Source organism: Ochotona princeps, chromosome 8, assembly GCF_030435755.1.
Source record: "Ochotona princeps isolate mOchPri1 chromosome 8, mOchPri1.hap1, whole genome shotgun sequence".
NCBI lineage: Eukaryota > Metazoa > Chordata > Mammalia > Lagomorpha > Ochotonidae > Ochotona > Ochotona princeps.
Genome location: NC_080839.1, coordinates 14,006,873 through 14,023,703, shown reverse-complemented (window position 1 = coordinate 14,023,703; position 16,831 = coordinate 14,006,873). Strand labels below are relative to the sequence as shown.

Below are 16,831 nucleotides of genomic sequence, written 5' to 3'. Positions count from 1 at the left end.
CACACTGTCACCCAGATCTTGGTTTCTAAACACTATCTGCTTTAAAAAGAGCCCCAGTCTGTAGAAATGACCGATCCTGGGACTCGGGTAAGGAAAACACGGAACCTGGATTTTCTTGAGTCAAGGAAGGAAGTGATTGAAAAAACAAACCAAAAGACAAACAAATAAACAAAGCCTTAAGGCCAGCACTGTGACATAGGGAGGAAAGCTGCCACCTGAGGTCCTGGCATCCCGCATGGGTGCAGGTTCAAGTTCAGGCTTCTCCATCTCTGATGGAGCTCCCTATTAGCTTGCTTAGTAAAGCAGCCAAGGACATCCCAAGTCCCTGGACCCCTGTTTCCATGTGGGAGACCTAGAGGAAGCTCAAGGATTCTGGCTGCAGATTGGCCCAGCTCCAAAAACTGTGACCATTTGGGAAGTAAACCATCAGATGACGGATTCTCTCTCTCTCTCTCTCTCTCTCTCTCTCTCTCTCTCTGTTTCTCTGCCTACCCCCAATTCATAAATATTTACCAAAAAAATAATAATAATCCAATAGAGACAAATAAAAAAATACAGGAACCAATTTGAAAGGGGGAAATTTCGGGGAAATATGGTCCAATATGGGATCATATGAGGATAAAAACAAAAAAAAATAATGGTTTATAAGCCATTGAATAAGATAACAATGGAAGAGTCCATAACATAATAAATGAACAAATAGCGAAGAGAACATTCTTGTTGTAGAATGATCGTTGATGATGTCAGGAGAAGCTGTGAAATTAGAGTTACCATTTAGGCACTCTCTCTTCACTAGTCCACACAAGGATCCTCAGTGGAGGCTTATAGCAGACAGAAGCTTAATTTAGAGGGGGTTGTTGGTATCTCAAGGTGAACTAGGACCCTCAGAGAGGAGAAACCTGGCAGTTCACTGCCCCCAAGTGGTCAAAGTCGACATTGCCCATTATTGGAATCAAACGCCTTCTTTGCCTGACAACGTGGTGCATTGCAGACACAGCGTCATTCTGGAGAAACACTTCCCACACTGTGCAACCAGAATCTATTAATAACACATCAGACCGATCCATAAGGAAGAAGGGCTTTCTGTAAATCACTGGCTTGAATGAGCCATAAAACATCAAGGTCAAGAAAGCCAGAGGAAGCTGCTTGACCTGTGGCAGATCAGAGGGATCTAAGCTCATTCCTATAGCTGCTGGACCAATTTTTTTTAAACATTTGTTTATTTTTATTGGAAAAGCAGATTTATAGAGAGAAGGAGACAGATAGAGAACGATCTTCTATCCACTGTTTTTCCTCCAAAGTGTCAGCAACAACCAATCTGAAGCCAGGAGCCAGGAGTTTCTTCTGAGTCTCCCACTTGGCTGCAGGGTCCCAAGGGTTTGGAACATCTTCCACTGCTTTTCCAGGCCATAAGCATGGAGCTGGATGGAAAATGGAGCAGCCGGGACATGAACCAGCGCATTTATGGGATCCCAGAGCTTGGAGGTGGAGGATTAGCCAATAGAAACCACATTGCCAGGCCCAAACACTAACTTTTGAGAGAAGTTCCATATTACTTTAGTCTGTGTTAGTATAAGTGCTTTTGCTGCATGATCTGTTCCTGGCAAGGTCAATTACGTATACAGAGAATGATCTGTGCTCATGACCATGGGAAGTGGTCCAGCTCATCCATTGGAGCAATACTATTTATAATTCATATCTGCACTTAGATTTGACTGCACCGACTTTCAGAACAGTTCCTTCAGCAGTTCCTAAGGGAGGCCAAGTGGAGGCAAGCAGCCCAGAGCTTGTGAAGTATCGAGTGGCAGCTCCTTTGGGCCTTCCTCTGCCTGGTGAGCCACCCAAGGACAAATCAACAGGCCCAGGCCAGCATTTGGCGCTGGGAGAGGCTTTTAGGAATGACCTTGCAGAAAGAAGTCAGTACAATACATACTTCCATTTGCTTAAAAACCCACCTTTGAATCACTTCTTGACCTTTCGGCTAAGATCAAGTGTAAAATCGCACCTATGGGGACCAGTGCGGTGGTATATCAGGTTAGGCCTCTGCATGCAGTGCCAACATCCTATATGGACACAGGTTCAAGCACCAGCTGCTCCATTTCTGATCCAGCTCCTTGCTGATGTGTCTGGGAAAACAATGGAGTGGCCCAAGTGCTTGGGTGCCTGCACCCATGTGAGAGCCAGAAAGAAGCTCCTGGCTCCTGGCTTTGGAGTCCAGTCCTGGCCATTGCAGCCATTTGGGGGAGTGAACCAGCATATGGAAGGCCTCACAGTAACCCTGGGGGAAACTGGTGGTTTCATTTATCTCCCCTCCACCTCCAACTTCTGTCTCCCTAGGCATGCCCCTGAGAAGTTTCTAGTTATCTTGTTTTTGATTTCTAGCATAATCGTGTTATAACCCAATACATACTTTGTATGATTTTTTCCAATTTTTGGTATAATTTTTTAAAATGTATGTGTATATAGATATAGATCTTTTCTTTTTATAAGATTTATTTATTTTTATTGCAAAGTCAGATATACGGACAGGAGGAGAGACAGAGAGGAAGATCTTCTGTCTGATGATTCACTCCCCAAGTGGCCACAACAGCTGGAGCTGTGCCAGGAGCCAGGAACCTCTTCCTGGTCTCCCACATGGATACAGGGTCCCAAGGCCTTGAGACACCTTTAACTGCTTTCCCAGGCCACAAGCAGGGAGCTGGATGGGAAGTGGGGCCATTGGGATTAGAACTGGTGCCCATGTGGGATCCCATATAGTTGTCGGTTCTATTCCCGGTAGCTCCACTTCCCAACCAGCTCCCTGTTTGTGGCCTGGGAAAGCAGCTGAGGACGGCCCAAAGCCTTGGGGCCCTGGACCCGCATGGGAGACCCAGAAGAAGCTCCTGGCTTCGGGCTTCGGATTGGCACAGCTCCGGCTGTTGTGGTCACTTGGGGAGTGAATCAGTCAGTGGATGGAAGATCTTCCTCTCTGTCTCTCCTCCTCTCTGTATATCTGACTTTGCAATTAAAAATAAATGAGTCTTTAAAAAAAAAGAATTATCATTGGGGATGTGCAGCTTCCTCCAGGTCTCCCACATGGGTGCAGGAGCCAAGGACTTGAGCCATCCTCCACTGCCTTCCCAGGCCACAAACTGGCACCCATATGGGATCCTGGCGCATTCAAAGTAAGGATTTAGCCACTAGGCTACCATGCTGGGCCCATGCATTGCATTATTAACTTTAAAAATAATTTATTGGTCCCAGTGCAGTGACCTAGCAGCTAAAGTCCTCACCTTGCACAAGCCGGAATCCCATACACGCACCAGGTTAATCCCAGCAGACCTGCTTCCCATCCAGCTCCCTGCTTGTGGCCTGGGGAAGCAGTTGAAGATGGTCCAAAGCCTTGGGACCCTGCACCTGCATGGGAGAGCCAGAGGAGGGTCCTGGCTCCTGGCATAGCTCCAACTGTTGTGGTCGCTTGGGGAGTGAATCATCGGACAGAAGATCTTCCTCTCCGCCTCTCTGTCTCTCCTCCTTTGCAATAAAATAAGGAGGTTTTGAGACTGAGAGCGATATCTTCCATCTGCTGGTTCACTCAAATGGCTGCAATCACTGCAGTTGCGTGGTTCTGAAGCCAGGAGCCAGGAGCTTCTTCAGGGGCTCTCATGTAGGTGCAGGGTCCCAAGGACTTGGCCCATCTTCTGCTGCTTTTCTGGACCATAAGCAGGGAGCTGGCTAGGAGGTAGAGCATCTGGGTCATGAACTGGCTCCCATTTAGAATGCTGGCTCTGCGGTGTGGAGGATTGGCCTGTTGAGCTGCCGTGCTGGCCCCAAACACACCGTATCTTTGGAGACTCCCAGCACCCTTAGTACAGCCGGGCATCTCCATGGGAGCGGCTGGTTGCTTGGTGCCCTGCTGCTGCGTATCATCGTCTCTTTAGGACATCAGCTTCTGTAACACAGCATGTCATCTCTCCAGGCTGGCTGCTGATTCTGGGGAACAGTGGCTCAGGGCGGAAGTGGAGCCTGCAGTAGAGTCCCTCCTGCTTTCTGGGAGGAATGTCACGCAGGTGGCCCGGAAGCTCCGACTGCAGCCCGCCTGCCAGCGTCACCGTGAGGAGCTGGCGACCATGGCTCAGCAGATGGTGGTGGCCACTACCAAGGTGAGGCTGCTGTCCGAGCTTCATGGAGAGCTCGTTGCTGGGGACTAAGGGTGGAAGCGGCGTTTTCACAGTAGGTACCTGTCCCAGGCACAGAATCCAGGCTCAAGTCTCTGCTGAGACCCGGGACTCAGGATTCATTACCAACTACATGAAGGCTGCCTGTGGAAGCTGCCACGGCTGGGGCAAGAAACTGCAATGGGGATCTATGACCTTAAACACCTATGCAGTCTCTTCTGGCTTCACACGGAATCACCTACCTCTAATTTAAAAAGAAAGAAGAAAGGAAGAAAGGAATGGAGAGAGAGTGAGAGAGAGAGAGGAGAGAAAGGAAGGAAGGCAAGAAGGAAGAAAGGAAGAAAAAGAAAGGAAGTAAGAATGGATGGAAGGGAGGGCGGGAGGAAGGAAGCTCTTAGAAACAAGGCATCGGCTGCCTTGGGGGTTATGTGAGGAAGTCAGACAAACTCTCAGTGCCTAAGCTTTGCCCAGTGCCTCGGCTTGAATTGGCTCAGCTCCAGCCATTGAGGCCATCTGGGGAGTGAATCAGTGGATGGAAGATCCATAAATTTGATGTGCCTTTCCAATAAAAATAAACAAATCTTTAAAAAATCTATATGCCTTAAACACTCTCAAGTGTTGTCTATCATTAACTAGTTAGTGTGGACTGTTTGGTGGTGGTGGTGGAGGGGCGTTTGTAATTTAATAGAGCCTCAGTGAAACAGCATTAGAAATGAGTGGAGGAGACCATCTTGTCCACCTGCTGGCGGGAGGCTAGGCAAGCTTTGTGGAAGACAGGAGATGGGAGGGCAGAGCTAGGCTAAGAAAGGTTTCTCAAAGGCACTTGCTGGAAGGTCCTCCCTCCCGCAGCCACTTTTTCCCCCCTTTTCACCTAGAGTCTACGCTCCACTACAACGTTGGGATTTGGGAAGTGCAGAGGGCTTTGTAAACCCCAAGACAGGGGTCACAATGTTCTCGCCGTTGCTCCAAAGCATGCAATAACCTCCAGGATTTGTCTTTTCTGGATGCCCTGACAGGTACTGCTCCTCCAAGACGCGGCAACGGCAAGGAGGGCGGCGCTGGAGGCCGGCTGCTGCTTGAACTGCCTGGACGCGCTGGAGGCGGCGGACGACGCGGCTTCGCTGAGCCGCCCTTTCGCGGATCTGGCTTTGGCGCTGCTGCGCCTGGGGCACCTGACGGCGCGCGGGGGCGAGGCCGACCGCCTGCTGTGGGGCTGCATCCCCGCACTTGTCGCGGTCGCTCGCGGCCATCTGCGGTACCCATGCGACCCGCAGTTAGCAGCCTCCAGGCGCCGCGTCCTCTCTCAAACCAGGGAGGCCCTGAGTAAGGTCCTGGCGCTGCTGGAGCCCAGAGCCAGCTCGTTCCCAGCGCAGACCCTCTCGCGGAGCGGCGCGCTCACCCGGCGCCTGCAGCAGGTGCGGGAGCTGCTGCTGGCGACGCCCACCCCCGGGTGCCTGCACGGCCTGCTGGACGCGCCTCTGGCGGCGGTGCTCGGACACTGCATGTACCTGGCGGCCGGCTGCGCGCCGCCGGAGCGGCTGCACCTGGTGGTCCGCTGTCGCCGGCTGCTGGAGCTGCGGGGGAGTCTCGGGGCTGCGGGGACCGGCCGCGCCAGCCTGGATTCGGCCGAGGAGCGCGCGGCGCTGTGGGCTGCGGCACAGGGCCTGTCGCAGGGTGTCCGCACAGGACTACTGAGCCAGATTCTGGACACGTTCACGGACACGCTGAGTCCTCTTCAAAGTTTGATCCAGGCCGCGCAGGTCATTCCCCCAGAAGACTGCCTGCACAGTGGGGAAGCCTCCCCCACGAGCCTCCAGCCCTTTCTTGCAGCCTTCCTTGAACAGGCCGGGAACATGCTCCGGGTGGCCCACCTGGTTTTGGTGTGCTGCTCGCGGCCGCAGACTGGCAGAGACCTGGAAGCCGCGGCTGCGGGCCTGTGGGCTCTCGTGGTCAGAGTGCAGCAGTTTTTCTCCCAAGACCCCCGGGACTGTGATCTGGACCTGAGCCCCGACGCCTTGCAGGCTTTGCTTCAGGCCTGGGCCGCTGCGTCTGATCACCTGTTGTCCTGTTTTGATGATGTCCTGGATATCCCTGAGTTCCTGAGCGCGTGCATTCGGGAAATGACTCGGCGCTTGCCCTTCCTTGCGCGGGCTTTGAGCAGTGGCGTTCCCACAGAGCTCCGCAGACCTGTGGTGTATCTGCAGGCTCGAGCGGCACACATGGTGCAAGTGATGAACAGGTATGTGGGCAGAGAAAGAGACCCCATTTTCCGAAATGGCCTGCGAGTCCTGATCCAGCAGCTGGCACAGGCTTCCGGGCGCCTGGGTGCAGCTGCCGAGAGCTGCTCAGCTGGGCACAGCCTGCGGGACACAGGTGTGGTTTTAGCAGCAGCCAGACAACTCGTCTGTTCAGCTCAAAGCATCCTGGAGGGCTTGGATGGAACCAACCACCCAGATATCCTCAGCCCCCTGCGGTTTCAAGTCCTCAGGTTTGGAACGGCTGAGGGCCAGCCCTTGGTGCTCCCCGGCCTCTGGGACGTCACGGCACCTGAACTGAAACACCACCAGGTGCCTGGGTTCAGGGAATGGAATCTGGGCACTTTCTGCTCCCCCAGGGTCCATCCTTCCTGCCCCTCGATTCCTGGCATGGATCCCCCAGGAAGCAAGGAAGACTGTCCGCTCTCTGCTATTAACAAACTGGTGCTGGCAGTAAAGAGCCGTGACCCTGAGGGGCCGACCTCAGGTGGCTTCAGCCTTCCTGAGCAGGGTGCAGGTCAAGAGACCCTGGCTGGGGAGGGATTTCTGGGGTCAGAGCGGATGCCAGGCCCCCAGGAAGTCTCCACTCTGCCACCTTCTTTCTGTAAGCTGCCGAGGGAAGTAGCCCATGGTGCAGTTGCTGGAACGGACAGGCTTCTGGAAGCAACACTCCAGCTCCCTGGGAGGACGAGGGAAGCCAGGCAGGATTTGGTAGCCGCTGCTGGAGACTGGTACCTTCTGTGCCAACAGCTGTTCTGCCACAGCCAAACAGCTGATCTACCAGGGAGCATGGCCACGTTCATGGAGCTTCAGCAGAATTTAGCCTCGATGGTTCAATTAGCAGCTAAAAGTGTACTCATGGATTTGGATAAGAAGGGCCCTATCTCAACTGGGCATCCCGAAACATTTGCACAAATGCAAGGCAGATGGGAGGAGGCAGAGACTCATGCCAAGCAGCTGATGGACCAGTTGCTGGCCTCTGATAGGTGCCGAGCTGTCAAGTCATGGGGCGAGAACATTGAAGACAGATGCCTTCTGTGGTCAACCGCCATCCAAAGCCTGATACGGCACATGGAAAAGCTCAACGAGAGACAAGGCTTGTTCCTGCTTCCCCTGCGGCAGGCTGTGAGGCACCAGCAGGGGTGGAAGGAAGGGTTGGATCGGGCAGCACATGCTTCTCAGAGGCTACAAGAGGTTGCCAGGCTGTCGGGCCCACTGTGTGGGAACGAGCAGGTGCAGGCTGAGCTCTCCTTTCTAGGCAAGGAAGTCCATGTGCTCACAGATGCTCTCTTGTTCGTGGCCCAGCTCTTGGTCTCCTCTCCTAAGCCGGCTCCCAGCCTGTCCACACGCTTCGAGCTCCTCTGCTTGGAGCTCACACTGCGAGCCAAGGCCCTGACAGACCACTTCCGCAGCATCCACGCAGACTACATGTGCGCCCTCAAAGACGCTTTCTGCTCCAGACACTCCATCAGCAAGGATCCCCAGACTAAACCCGGAAACAAGCTAGAAGCAATGGTGTCTGGCATCCAAGCTGTACAGGCAATCGTGGCAGGAAGTGGAGAGTCTGGGCCCTGCCAAGATGACCTCACTGTGGCTCTGGACAGCATCCTTGTCCTCACCAAGGAGGTGGCCCAGAGGCTCCCTGTGCTCCGAGAACACCTCGAGGAGTGGGAGATGCAGGCCCTGGATTTGCTTCAGTGGGAGTGGGCAGCCAAGGTTCACTCGGCCATGGCCCAGCTGCAGGCCTGGAAGGGCGGTCACTCGGAGGCCTGGAGACTCCTGGCCCAGTGCTTGAAACCAGGGGAAGACCTGGTGCTGGCCCCAGTGCAGGACTTTGCCCAGCCCGGGCTCCACCACAAGACGGTGGCAACAGGAACTGAGGCAGTAGGCAGTGTGAATTCTCAGGATGCCATCGTGGTAGGCACTCCCAGGAGCACAGAGGGAACCTGCTCTGCTGAAATAGCCCCAGCAGACCTGGGCATGGTAGGTCTCAGCATCTTTCCTCTGCCTTGTCTGAACCCTCTTCCTAGTACCCAAAGACCTTGCCAGCCTCCAGAAAAAAAAAACTGTCTTGGTGCACATGTGGGTAATTCACACTGAACAGACAGCACCCGCAACCTGTAGGAACCCAGGCTCTGGGACCAGACTTGCAGCACAGTACCTGCCGCAGGTGCAGGGTAGGGTCATGCAGCCACACGGGGTCTGCAGGCTTTGGGAATGGAAAGGCTCCCATCCCACTCCACCCCCTAGACATATCTGGCCTCTGTCACCTATATGTGAAAAGGCTTTTTTGGGTGGAAAATAAGGTGTCATATGCTAATGTTTGCCACCCAAGGAGGCACTCTGTGCACATGAATGCACACACACACACACACACACACACACACACAGCTCCAGTGAAACAGGGAAAATAACTCTGTCTAAGGGTCCTGCCACTGGGAGTGTGAGTGCTTGGAAAAGTGAGACTGACCACCCAGGGTGACCATCTGCTGTGCTCGCCACTCCTTGGGGCTCCCAAGGGGCGGAAATTCAGCCTCTGTAAAGCGCAGAAAGGCCACCCGAACTCCGAGCAGCACCTGCTGTGGGAGGAAGACCTGGACTGGGATAGGGTCCAGGCACCTGTAAGTCACCAACTGGAGCCTGCTGACTGCAGTTACAGGCATCTGTGAGACGCAGCTCTGGCCTTGTTGCTGCTGAAGAAACTGGAGGTACTTTCAGCCATGTGCAATTCATCTGCCTCCAACAGTTGAATATGGGCCTTGAAAAGGAAAATTGCTGGGATCCATTCCGTCGGCTCCAAGTCCTCTGAATCACACTAGCCATTTTCTTCCTCCTTGGTCTTTCGGGGCTGTACCTGAGGGGTATTCTCTGCCAGGTTCTCTTTTCTTTCCACCCTGGTGACCTGCATGTACTCAGTCCCTGTCCTGAAGAGATGGCAGCTCACCCCTCCCAGCATCCAGGGAGAACTCACTATGTCCAAAATGAGGCCAACAAAACAGGAGACATTGTCGGTTTTCAGAAGGTGAGGGCGATGTGGCTGAATCAGTCAACTTCAAAACCACAGTAAATCCAGGTTTCTTTTCAATATGCATGAACTTAAGATTTTCAAAACCACCAGCAGGCCTAACGCGGTAGCCTATCGGCTGAAGTCCTCCCTTGCACATGCCGGGATCCCATATGGGCACCGGTTTATGCCCCAGAAGCCCCACTTCCCATCCAGCTCCCTGCTTGTGCCCTGGGAAAGCAGTCAAGGATGGCCCAAAGCTGTGGGGACCCTGTATCCATGTGGGAGACCTGGAAGAGGCTCTGGGCGCCTGGCTTTGGATCGGCTCAGTTCTGGCTGTTGCAGTTACTTGGGGAGTGAATCAGCAGACAGAAGATCTTCCTCTCTGTCTCTCCCCTTTTCTGTATATGTGACTTTGCAATAAAATAAATCTTAAAGAAAAACACCAGAGGTTGAGGGTTTGGGACTCTGTCTTACTGGTCCTGGACCACGTGGGCTCTGACAGTGCAGGTGCACAGGAAGTAATTCTGAATGCTTGCTAGGATGCTGAAGACAGCCTAGATGTACAGAACAAGGGGTAAAGTGAGTGTGGGAGGGATGGAGCCGATGTTCTCTTTGTTTTCTTACAGCAGAGCAGTTTTGAATGCCCAAGGGAGCATAGGGTTTACAATCATAAATGAAAATGGAAGAACTTCAGGAAATAAGGACTGGCAGGTGACTTGGGCCCAAGAGGGTCTCCTGGTGCTTGGAGCCCCGCGGATGCACTTTATGCCCTTCCGGCACCACCTGGCTGGTTGCTATTTTCAGTGTCAGAACAGCTTTTCTGAGTCAAAACTGAGCAGTCAGGGCTTTCCTGCTTACCTGGCAACTGGACAGGGCACCCAATACAACAGATTGGGCCACCTGGATCCTCCTGGCCCCAGACTCCCACCATGTCTTCCCCATCACATGACAGTTGCTCACGTACACATGTAGCTGAGTGCTGTAGCTACTGCTGAAATCATGGCCCACCTTACTCCTCCTGGAGTGATCGGTCTCCCTGGTCCACAGGCTTGGCAGGGATACAGACCCTGTACCAAGTCACTCCATAAAGTGTTTTCCAGCCAGCTTTTGATGAAATATGTGCTCTACTTACAGCCTTGGACCTAATACAATGATAATCTTCCCACTCCTATTTTAGATAGAATTTTCTAACATGTTTATGACCTCATACTTTGCAACAGCAGTGTTTTTCCCTTATGGGGCTTCTGTGTGCCACCTTGGAGTGTTGGGGGAGATGTGAGGAAAGAGCAGGCCCAAGTCCTCCCATGCCTTCTCCTTCTTTGGATTCCTTCAGGAGGTCCTAAAGTGCCCCCTTCCTCCTGTGTAAGACTAGAAAAGTCAGAGAAAAACATGAGGGGATATTGTAGCTCTGTGGACCTGGGAGTGACAGGTCCAGGCTATGCACATTCCATGGAACCAAACACAGACCCATCGCGAATCCTAGTGTTGTTGTCCCCTTCTCACTGTTTTCCTATGCATTCATGTCGGATTGCCAAGAGCTGCTGGGACATGGCAGTATCAAGACCCTCTCCAGTTCCCTCTCATCTTTCTTAAAAAGATTATTAAAAAGGCAATAAGTATCCGCATTGTGAATTAAAAGCCCAAGAACTAAAAATCTGATGATTCCTTATTTTAAAATTATTATTATTATTTTATTATTACTATTATTTTAATTTCAAAGGTAGAGTTACAGAAAGGGAGAGAAATCTTCCATCTGCTGGTTCACTCCCCAAATGGCCACAGTGGCTGGAGCTGAGCCAATCTGGGAACTGGAAGCTTTTTCCAGATCTCCCACATGGGTCCAGGGGTCCAGGGCTTTGGGCCATCCTCTGCATCTTCCCAGGCCTTAAACAGGGAGCTGGATGGGAAGTGGAGCAGCCAGGACTAGAACCCTGCCCATATGGAACACCAGCATCACAGAAAGAGGCTTAGCCTGCTGCTGATCCCTGAAAATTTGACAAAAAATTTTAATTATTTACTTTTATTTGAAAGGCAAAATTAGAGGAAGAAGAGACAAAGATAGAAGGATCATCTGTCTGCTGGTTTACTCCCCAGATGACCACAACAGCTACAGCTGAACTGATCCAATGCCAGAAGCCAGGAGCTTCTTCCAGGTCGCCCGTGCAGGTGCAGGGTCTCAAGACATTTGGCCATCTTCTACTGCTTCCCTAGGCCATAAGCAGGAAGCAGGATGGGAAGTGGAGCATCTGGGATACAAATTGGCACCCATAGGGGATGCTGGCGCTTGGAGGGGGAGGATTAGCCAGTTGAGCCATTGCACCAGGCCCGAATTTGACAATTTGTAACTTGTTTTCTTCCAGCAGCACAATGGCCTACCTGCTGCCTCTCCAGGTCATCCTGCCTGGCCACAGACAGAGCTGGCCCCGCCCTTGCCTAAAGATGGCAGCGCAGACAATGACAACAGGCTCACGCAGATCACCCAGGAGATGACCGAAACGGTGCTGCGAATGGCCCAGAGTTTGAGGAAGAGATGCCTCCTGGTACTGGACATCAGCAGGCTGCAGTGGGGAACAGACTGGACACCTTGTAGGGGAAATGGGTTCCCACTGCATTCTCTGGAGCTGGATAGCTCCAGGCAGCACCCAGGACCTGCACAGCTTGGGGAAGGGGCTAGGGAGGTGCATCCCTCTGGCTTCTGGGAGCCACTTCCACTCGACAGTTGAGCTGCTCTGATACCCCCCTAAAGCCTCCTTACAGAAGTAAGGAGCTTTGTCATATCTTGGTTGGCATGCAGCATTGTCAGTTTGGACAACCATGCCAGATCTGGAGAGTGAAAATTCATGTCAGCTCTGCGGGGTGATTCCTAGGCTGTCCATTTCCAGCCTGGCTCTCCTCACCCACGGCCTGTCCAGGGACCCATGCCTGCTCTGCCCAGACAAGCAGAAAAGGTTTGCTTTGGGCTCCATGTCAACTCACATCCCAGGCTGGGATGGAGTGTGTTCACACTGAGAGGTGAAGCGGGAGGTGCTGAGTACGTTTGATGTGCTGCAGGATCTGTGACCAGCTTCCTGGGCGAAGCGTGTCAGGGCATCATCCACCTGCTTCTAACTGTTCTGTGTATCCTGTGCAGACCAAAGATGAGCTCATTACCTCCGCGAGGAAAGTCGCAACCTGTGCACAAGAATTTGCCAGACTCATTTGCATGATCGCCAAGAACTGCGTAGACAGAAGATGCTCCCAGGAGCTTGTGTGTAGAGTCGAGCAGATCCGGACCATGAGCAACCAGCTCCGTATCATCTCCAGGTAGGAACTGGGTTTGGTGAAAAGTGCTAATCTTTGCAGTGTAGGGGTGGAGGGTGGGATAATTCCATTTTCCCACACTTCCTTGAATTATTTTATCCTTCTTCAAGAATTTACATTTACTTGGGGAAGAGTAAACAGACTCATACAAGGCCAAGAGGGAGGGGCAGGCCATGCCAGGCAAGAGCCTAGTACCTGCTGGCATGCATGAGATCTGGGTCTGGGAGTGGGGCCGAGTGGGGGACCTTGGGAAACTCCCCTAGTAGGTCATAGCTCCTGTTGGTGAGCACGTGATCCAGGCCTGGGATTTGGGCAGGCTGGGGAAGGTAGCTCCAAGTGGGGGAGGGCAGACTGAGCAGGGCCAAGCAAACCTTAGCTCACTGGCAAGTGCAGAAACCAGGCTGGAGCACAGGTCATGATGGGCTAGGCTGTCATACCTATCCCCTTATCCCAGATACAAAAAAAGAGAGAGAGAGAGACAGAATGGAAACAATGGTATTACCCACATCCTGTAGCCCTTGATCCTTTGAGCCCTAATCAGCTATGTAAAGATCATCTAAATAAAATAATCTTCATTTAAAAAAAGAAAAAAAGAATGTCAAAACAGTGGTCACATCCACTTTCCTCTAGCCTTTGATCCTTAATCAAATATGAAAAAGTCTCAAAAATAAAATTTATACAAAAAAAAGAAAATTATCAATTTTTTTAAAAAGGTTGAAAAATGTTAAAGGGAACGCTCTGACTAGTCCCAAATGCTCTTTCTGATTACTCCCCCATAAAGTCATCCCAGATTTCTGAATGAAACTAGCATGGTGAAAGTCTTCTGGCACTGGAGACTGTTTCTGTGCGATGTACCCTTTCCTTGGGGTAAGGTATGCTCTCCTTCTTGCTAACTCCACAGCGTGAAGGCCTCCCTGGCCAGAAGCAAGTCCTCAGAGGAGCTCCTGGTGGGGAACGCGCAGCAGCTGCTCCAGGCCGTCTGGAAGGCTGTGAGAGCCGCGGAAGCTGCCAGCCTGCGGGTAAGTGCTGACCAGACGGTCTGGAGTGGGTGTGAGCATGGGGTACCCAAGTGTGCCCCGTGCCAGTGCTCAGGTTCGCAGGCTCACAGGGCATCACAACCTGTAGCCTTTTGTAAGGATACTCCCTCCTGGTCACAGCCACTAGGGTTGGGCCAGGCAAAAGCCAGGAGCCTGGAACTCCATCTGGCTCTCCCACATGGCTGGTAGGAGAACCGTTATCAGCCACCTTCTCAGGAGCATTAGCAGGAAGCTGGATGGAAAGTGGAGCTGCCAGAACTCAGGGCTGTGCCTCAGTATATGGGATGCTGGCATTGTAAGTGGTGGCATAACATGCTATATGCTGGCCCCTCTGCCCCCTTCTTAGCTATTAAATTCAGCTTCATTCCTTCCCTCAATCTGTCACCTGATTCCCTGTGGGACTGTTTGGTGAATCATTGGCTATTCCTTTAGCTCTATCCAGTATGTAGGTGAATTTGGTGAAACTTTCTTCATGTCTGTTACGTGGGTTTTTTGTTATTTGTAACATTATTGCTTATTTTAATAACTTTTCTTCATCTGCTAAAATTTTCCATTTGTTCATGTATTTTTGCTCTTTTTCACTAGAATTCTTGATATGTTGCTCATAGTTATTTTTAGCTTCCTATATAATTTGAATATTGTGGCTCATGTTTGAATCTGGATTTCTGGTGGGTTTTTTTTTGTGTGTCTTCTGATAATGGGTTAGTCTTTTGTTATTCTTTTTTCATGTCTCATAACTCTTTGTTGAGAACTTGACATTATGCAGGGAATGGTATAGATAAAAAAGCTAGAATGTATGTGTGTACGTTCCAGATCTTTAGAGTGCTGGGGATTCAACAGAGTTGGATTTTGGGGCCTGCACTATGGTATAGCAGGTAAAGCTCCTACCTACAACAGTGGCATCCCAGATGGGCACTGGTTTGAATCCTGGTTGCTCCACTTCCAATCAAAATCCATGCTAAGTACTTGAGAAAGCAATGAAAAGTGGCCCAAATGCTTGGACCCCTGCTCCTACTTGAAAGACCTGGAAGAAGCTCCTGGCTTCAGTCTGACCCCAGTCTAGCTGCTGTGGCAGTTTGGGGAATGAACCAGAGGATAGAAGATTAGAAGATTCTCTCTCTCTCCTTTCATATAAACAGAATAAATCATATTCAGGTTCTGAGTTTTGGCCTTATTGTTGCAATCACAGTTGGCACACCATTACTATTATATTTGCTGGCGTGTATCATTTCTTCGCTTTAACTTGTACTGATTTGAGAGGCTGAGACAGACAGTACCCATTTACTTGGCACCTGCAATGAGTGACCAAGCCTGAGCTTCGCTGAAACTGGGAGCCATAATTCAATCCAGGTCTCCCCCAGGGGTAGCAGGGACCCAAGGACTTGAGCCATTACCTATTGCATTTTGAGGTCTGCATTAGCAGGAAGCTGGATATGAAGCCTGAGGCTGGGCTCCAACCCAGGCACTCTGATAGAATACAAATGTCTTAACTGGCACCTTAACCAAAGCGCCTGCCCCAGCCAGCGTTACATTATGTCAGTTTGCTGTCCTGCTCTTGGTGACTCAGCTGTCTTTTTATAAGAGACAGATCTGGGTGGGGACTTGTGCCTGTGGTGGCACTGGTGGCTGCTTGCCTCCCCCAAGCCTGCATCACAAGAAGGCAGCCTGTGTCCTGTTCTGCCCAAGTCTTTCTCATGAGCACAGACATGGTTCCTTGAAAAACCTATGAGCTCATGTAGATTTTATTGTTGTGGTTTCCCATAGTTTCTGTACACACAAACCGTTTTTTAAATTTATTTTTGTTTTACTTCAAAGTCAGAGTAATTGACAAAGAGGGGTGGAGAGAGAGAGAATCTTCCATTCACCGATTCATTCCCCAAATGGCCAAAACTGTTGTTGAGTTGGGCCACTTGGAAACTGGGAACCAGGAGCTTCTTCTGGGTCTCTCATATGGGTTCAGGGGACTAGGGAGAGAAGCTTTCTCTGGTCCTTGTCTGCTTCCGATTTTGGGTCCCCACCCTCTCTTGTAATGACCAGCAGGATCGCTCCAGAAACCCCTCAAAACAAACAAAACTAGAATAGATAGAGAACAACAAGGAAAGCCTAGAAACAGACAGGAAACGGTCAGCAGGGATGCACTTATAACTCACTGGGTGGGACACAAAGTTTAGTTACTCCTCACTGGGGTATTGAAGATTTCCCTGCATACCCCTCCTAAAACTGTTCACCTAAACTGTTGACATATGTCTTGTTAGAGTTATAGGGTTAGACTACCCGAAAAACAGCCAGGTTCAGCAAAATCATGCTTCAATGCTATAAACTGATAAATAATAAAATTAAAATAGACATGAGACAGCTGAATAGTAATCTACAGCCATTTTAACGTGTATTGAACCTGGTCGTACATAAACTAGTAATTGAAATGTCAATGTAGAAGTCACAGGATGTGGTTCAGAACTTGCATTCTTTTTTTTTCTCTTTTAACATATTGGTTACTTAATAACATGTCAACTAATTTCATAACGTTATAAATTGTTACTGATTAATTGATTGGGATGATAATCTGCCGGCTCTACCTTCAGACCAGAGATGGTCTCCCCAAGAAACCGCTGAACTTATCTGGACAATAAGATGCTGGACTTAATGCTTGGTAAATGCTTGCAATGAAAGAATTTCAACTGAATTTGAACTGTGATAATGCAACAAGGTGGAGGAATCCACCATGGGGGTGGTTTGGGGAGGGATGGGGGGAATCCCGGTGCCTATAAAATTGTGTCACATAAAGCAATGCAATCAATTAAAAAAAAGGTAAAAAAAAATTTTAAAAAACGAAAGGAAGATTTACACAGAGAAGGAGAGAAAATAAGATTTTTTCATCTGCTGGTTCACTCCTCAAATGGCCACAATGGCTAGAGCTGAGCTAATTCAAAGCCAAGAGCTTCTTCCAGGTCTCTCACGCTGGTGCAGGGTCCCAAGGCTTTGGGCCATACTTCACTGCTTTCCCAGGCCACAGACAGGGAGCTGGAAAGAAAGTGGAACAGCCTGGACATGAACTGGCGCCCCATATGGGATCCC

General features: G+C 50.8%; 1 protein-coding gene across 1 annotated transcript in view; it reads left to right on the top strand.

Annotated features, from left to right (window-relative positions):
* Positions 1-16,831, top strand: part of LOC118759861 (uncharacterized) — a 28,540-nt gene that overhangs the window by 11,089 nt on the left and 620 nt on the right. Inside the window, exons 3-7 of the mRNA XM_058668312.1 lie at positions 3,959-4,142; positions 5,174-8,395; positions 11,780-11,959; positions 12,550-12,722; positions 13,621-13,738. Of these exons, the coding sequence (XP_058524295.1) occupies positions 3,959-4,142; positions 5,174-8,395; positions 11,780-11,959; positions 12,550-12,722; positions 13,621-13,738 (3,877 nt within the window). The remainder of the gene's footprint in view (positions 1-3,958; positions 4,143-5,173; positions 8,396-11,779; positions 11,960-12,549; positions 12,723-13,620; positions 13,739-16,831) is intronic.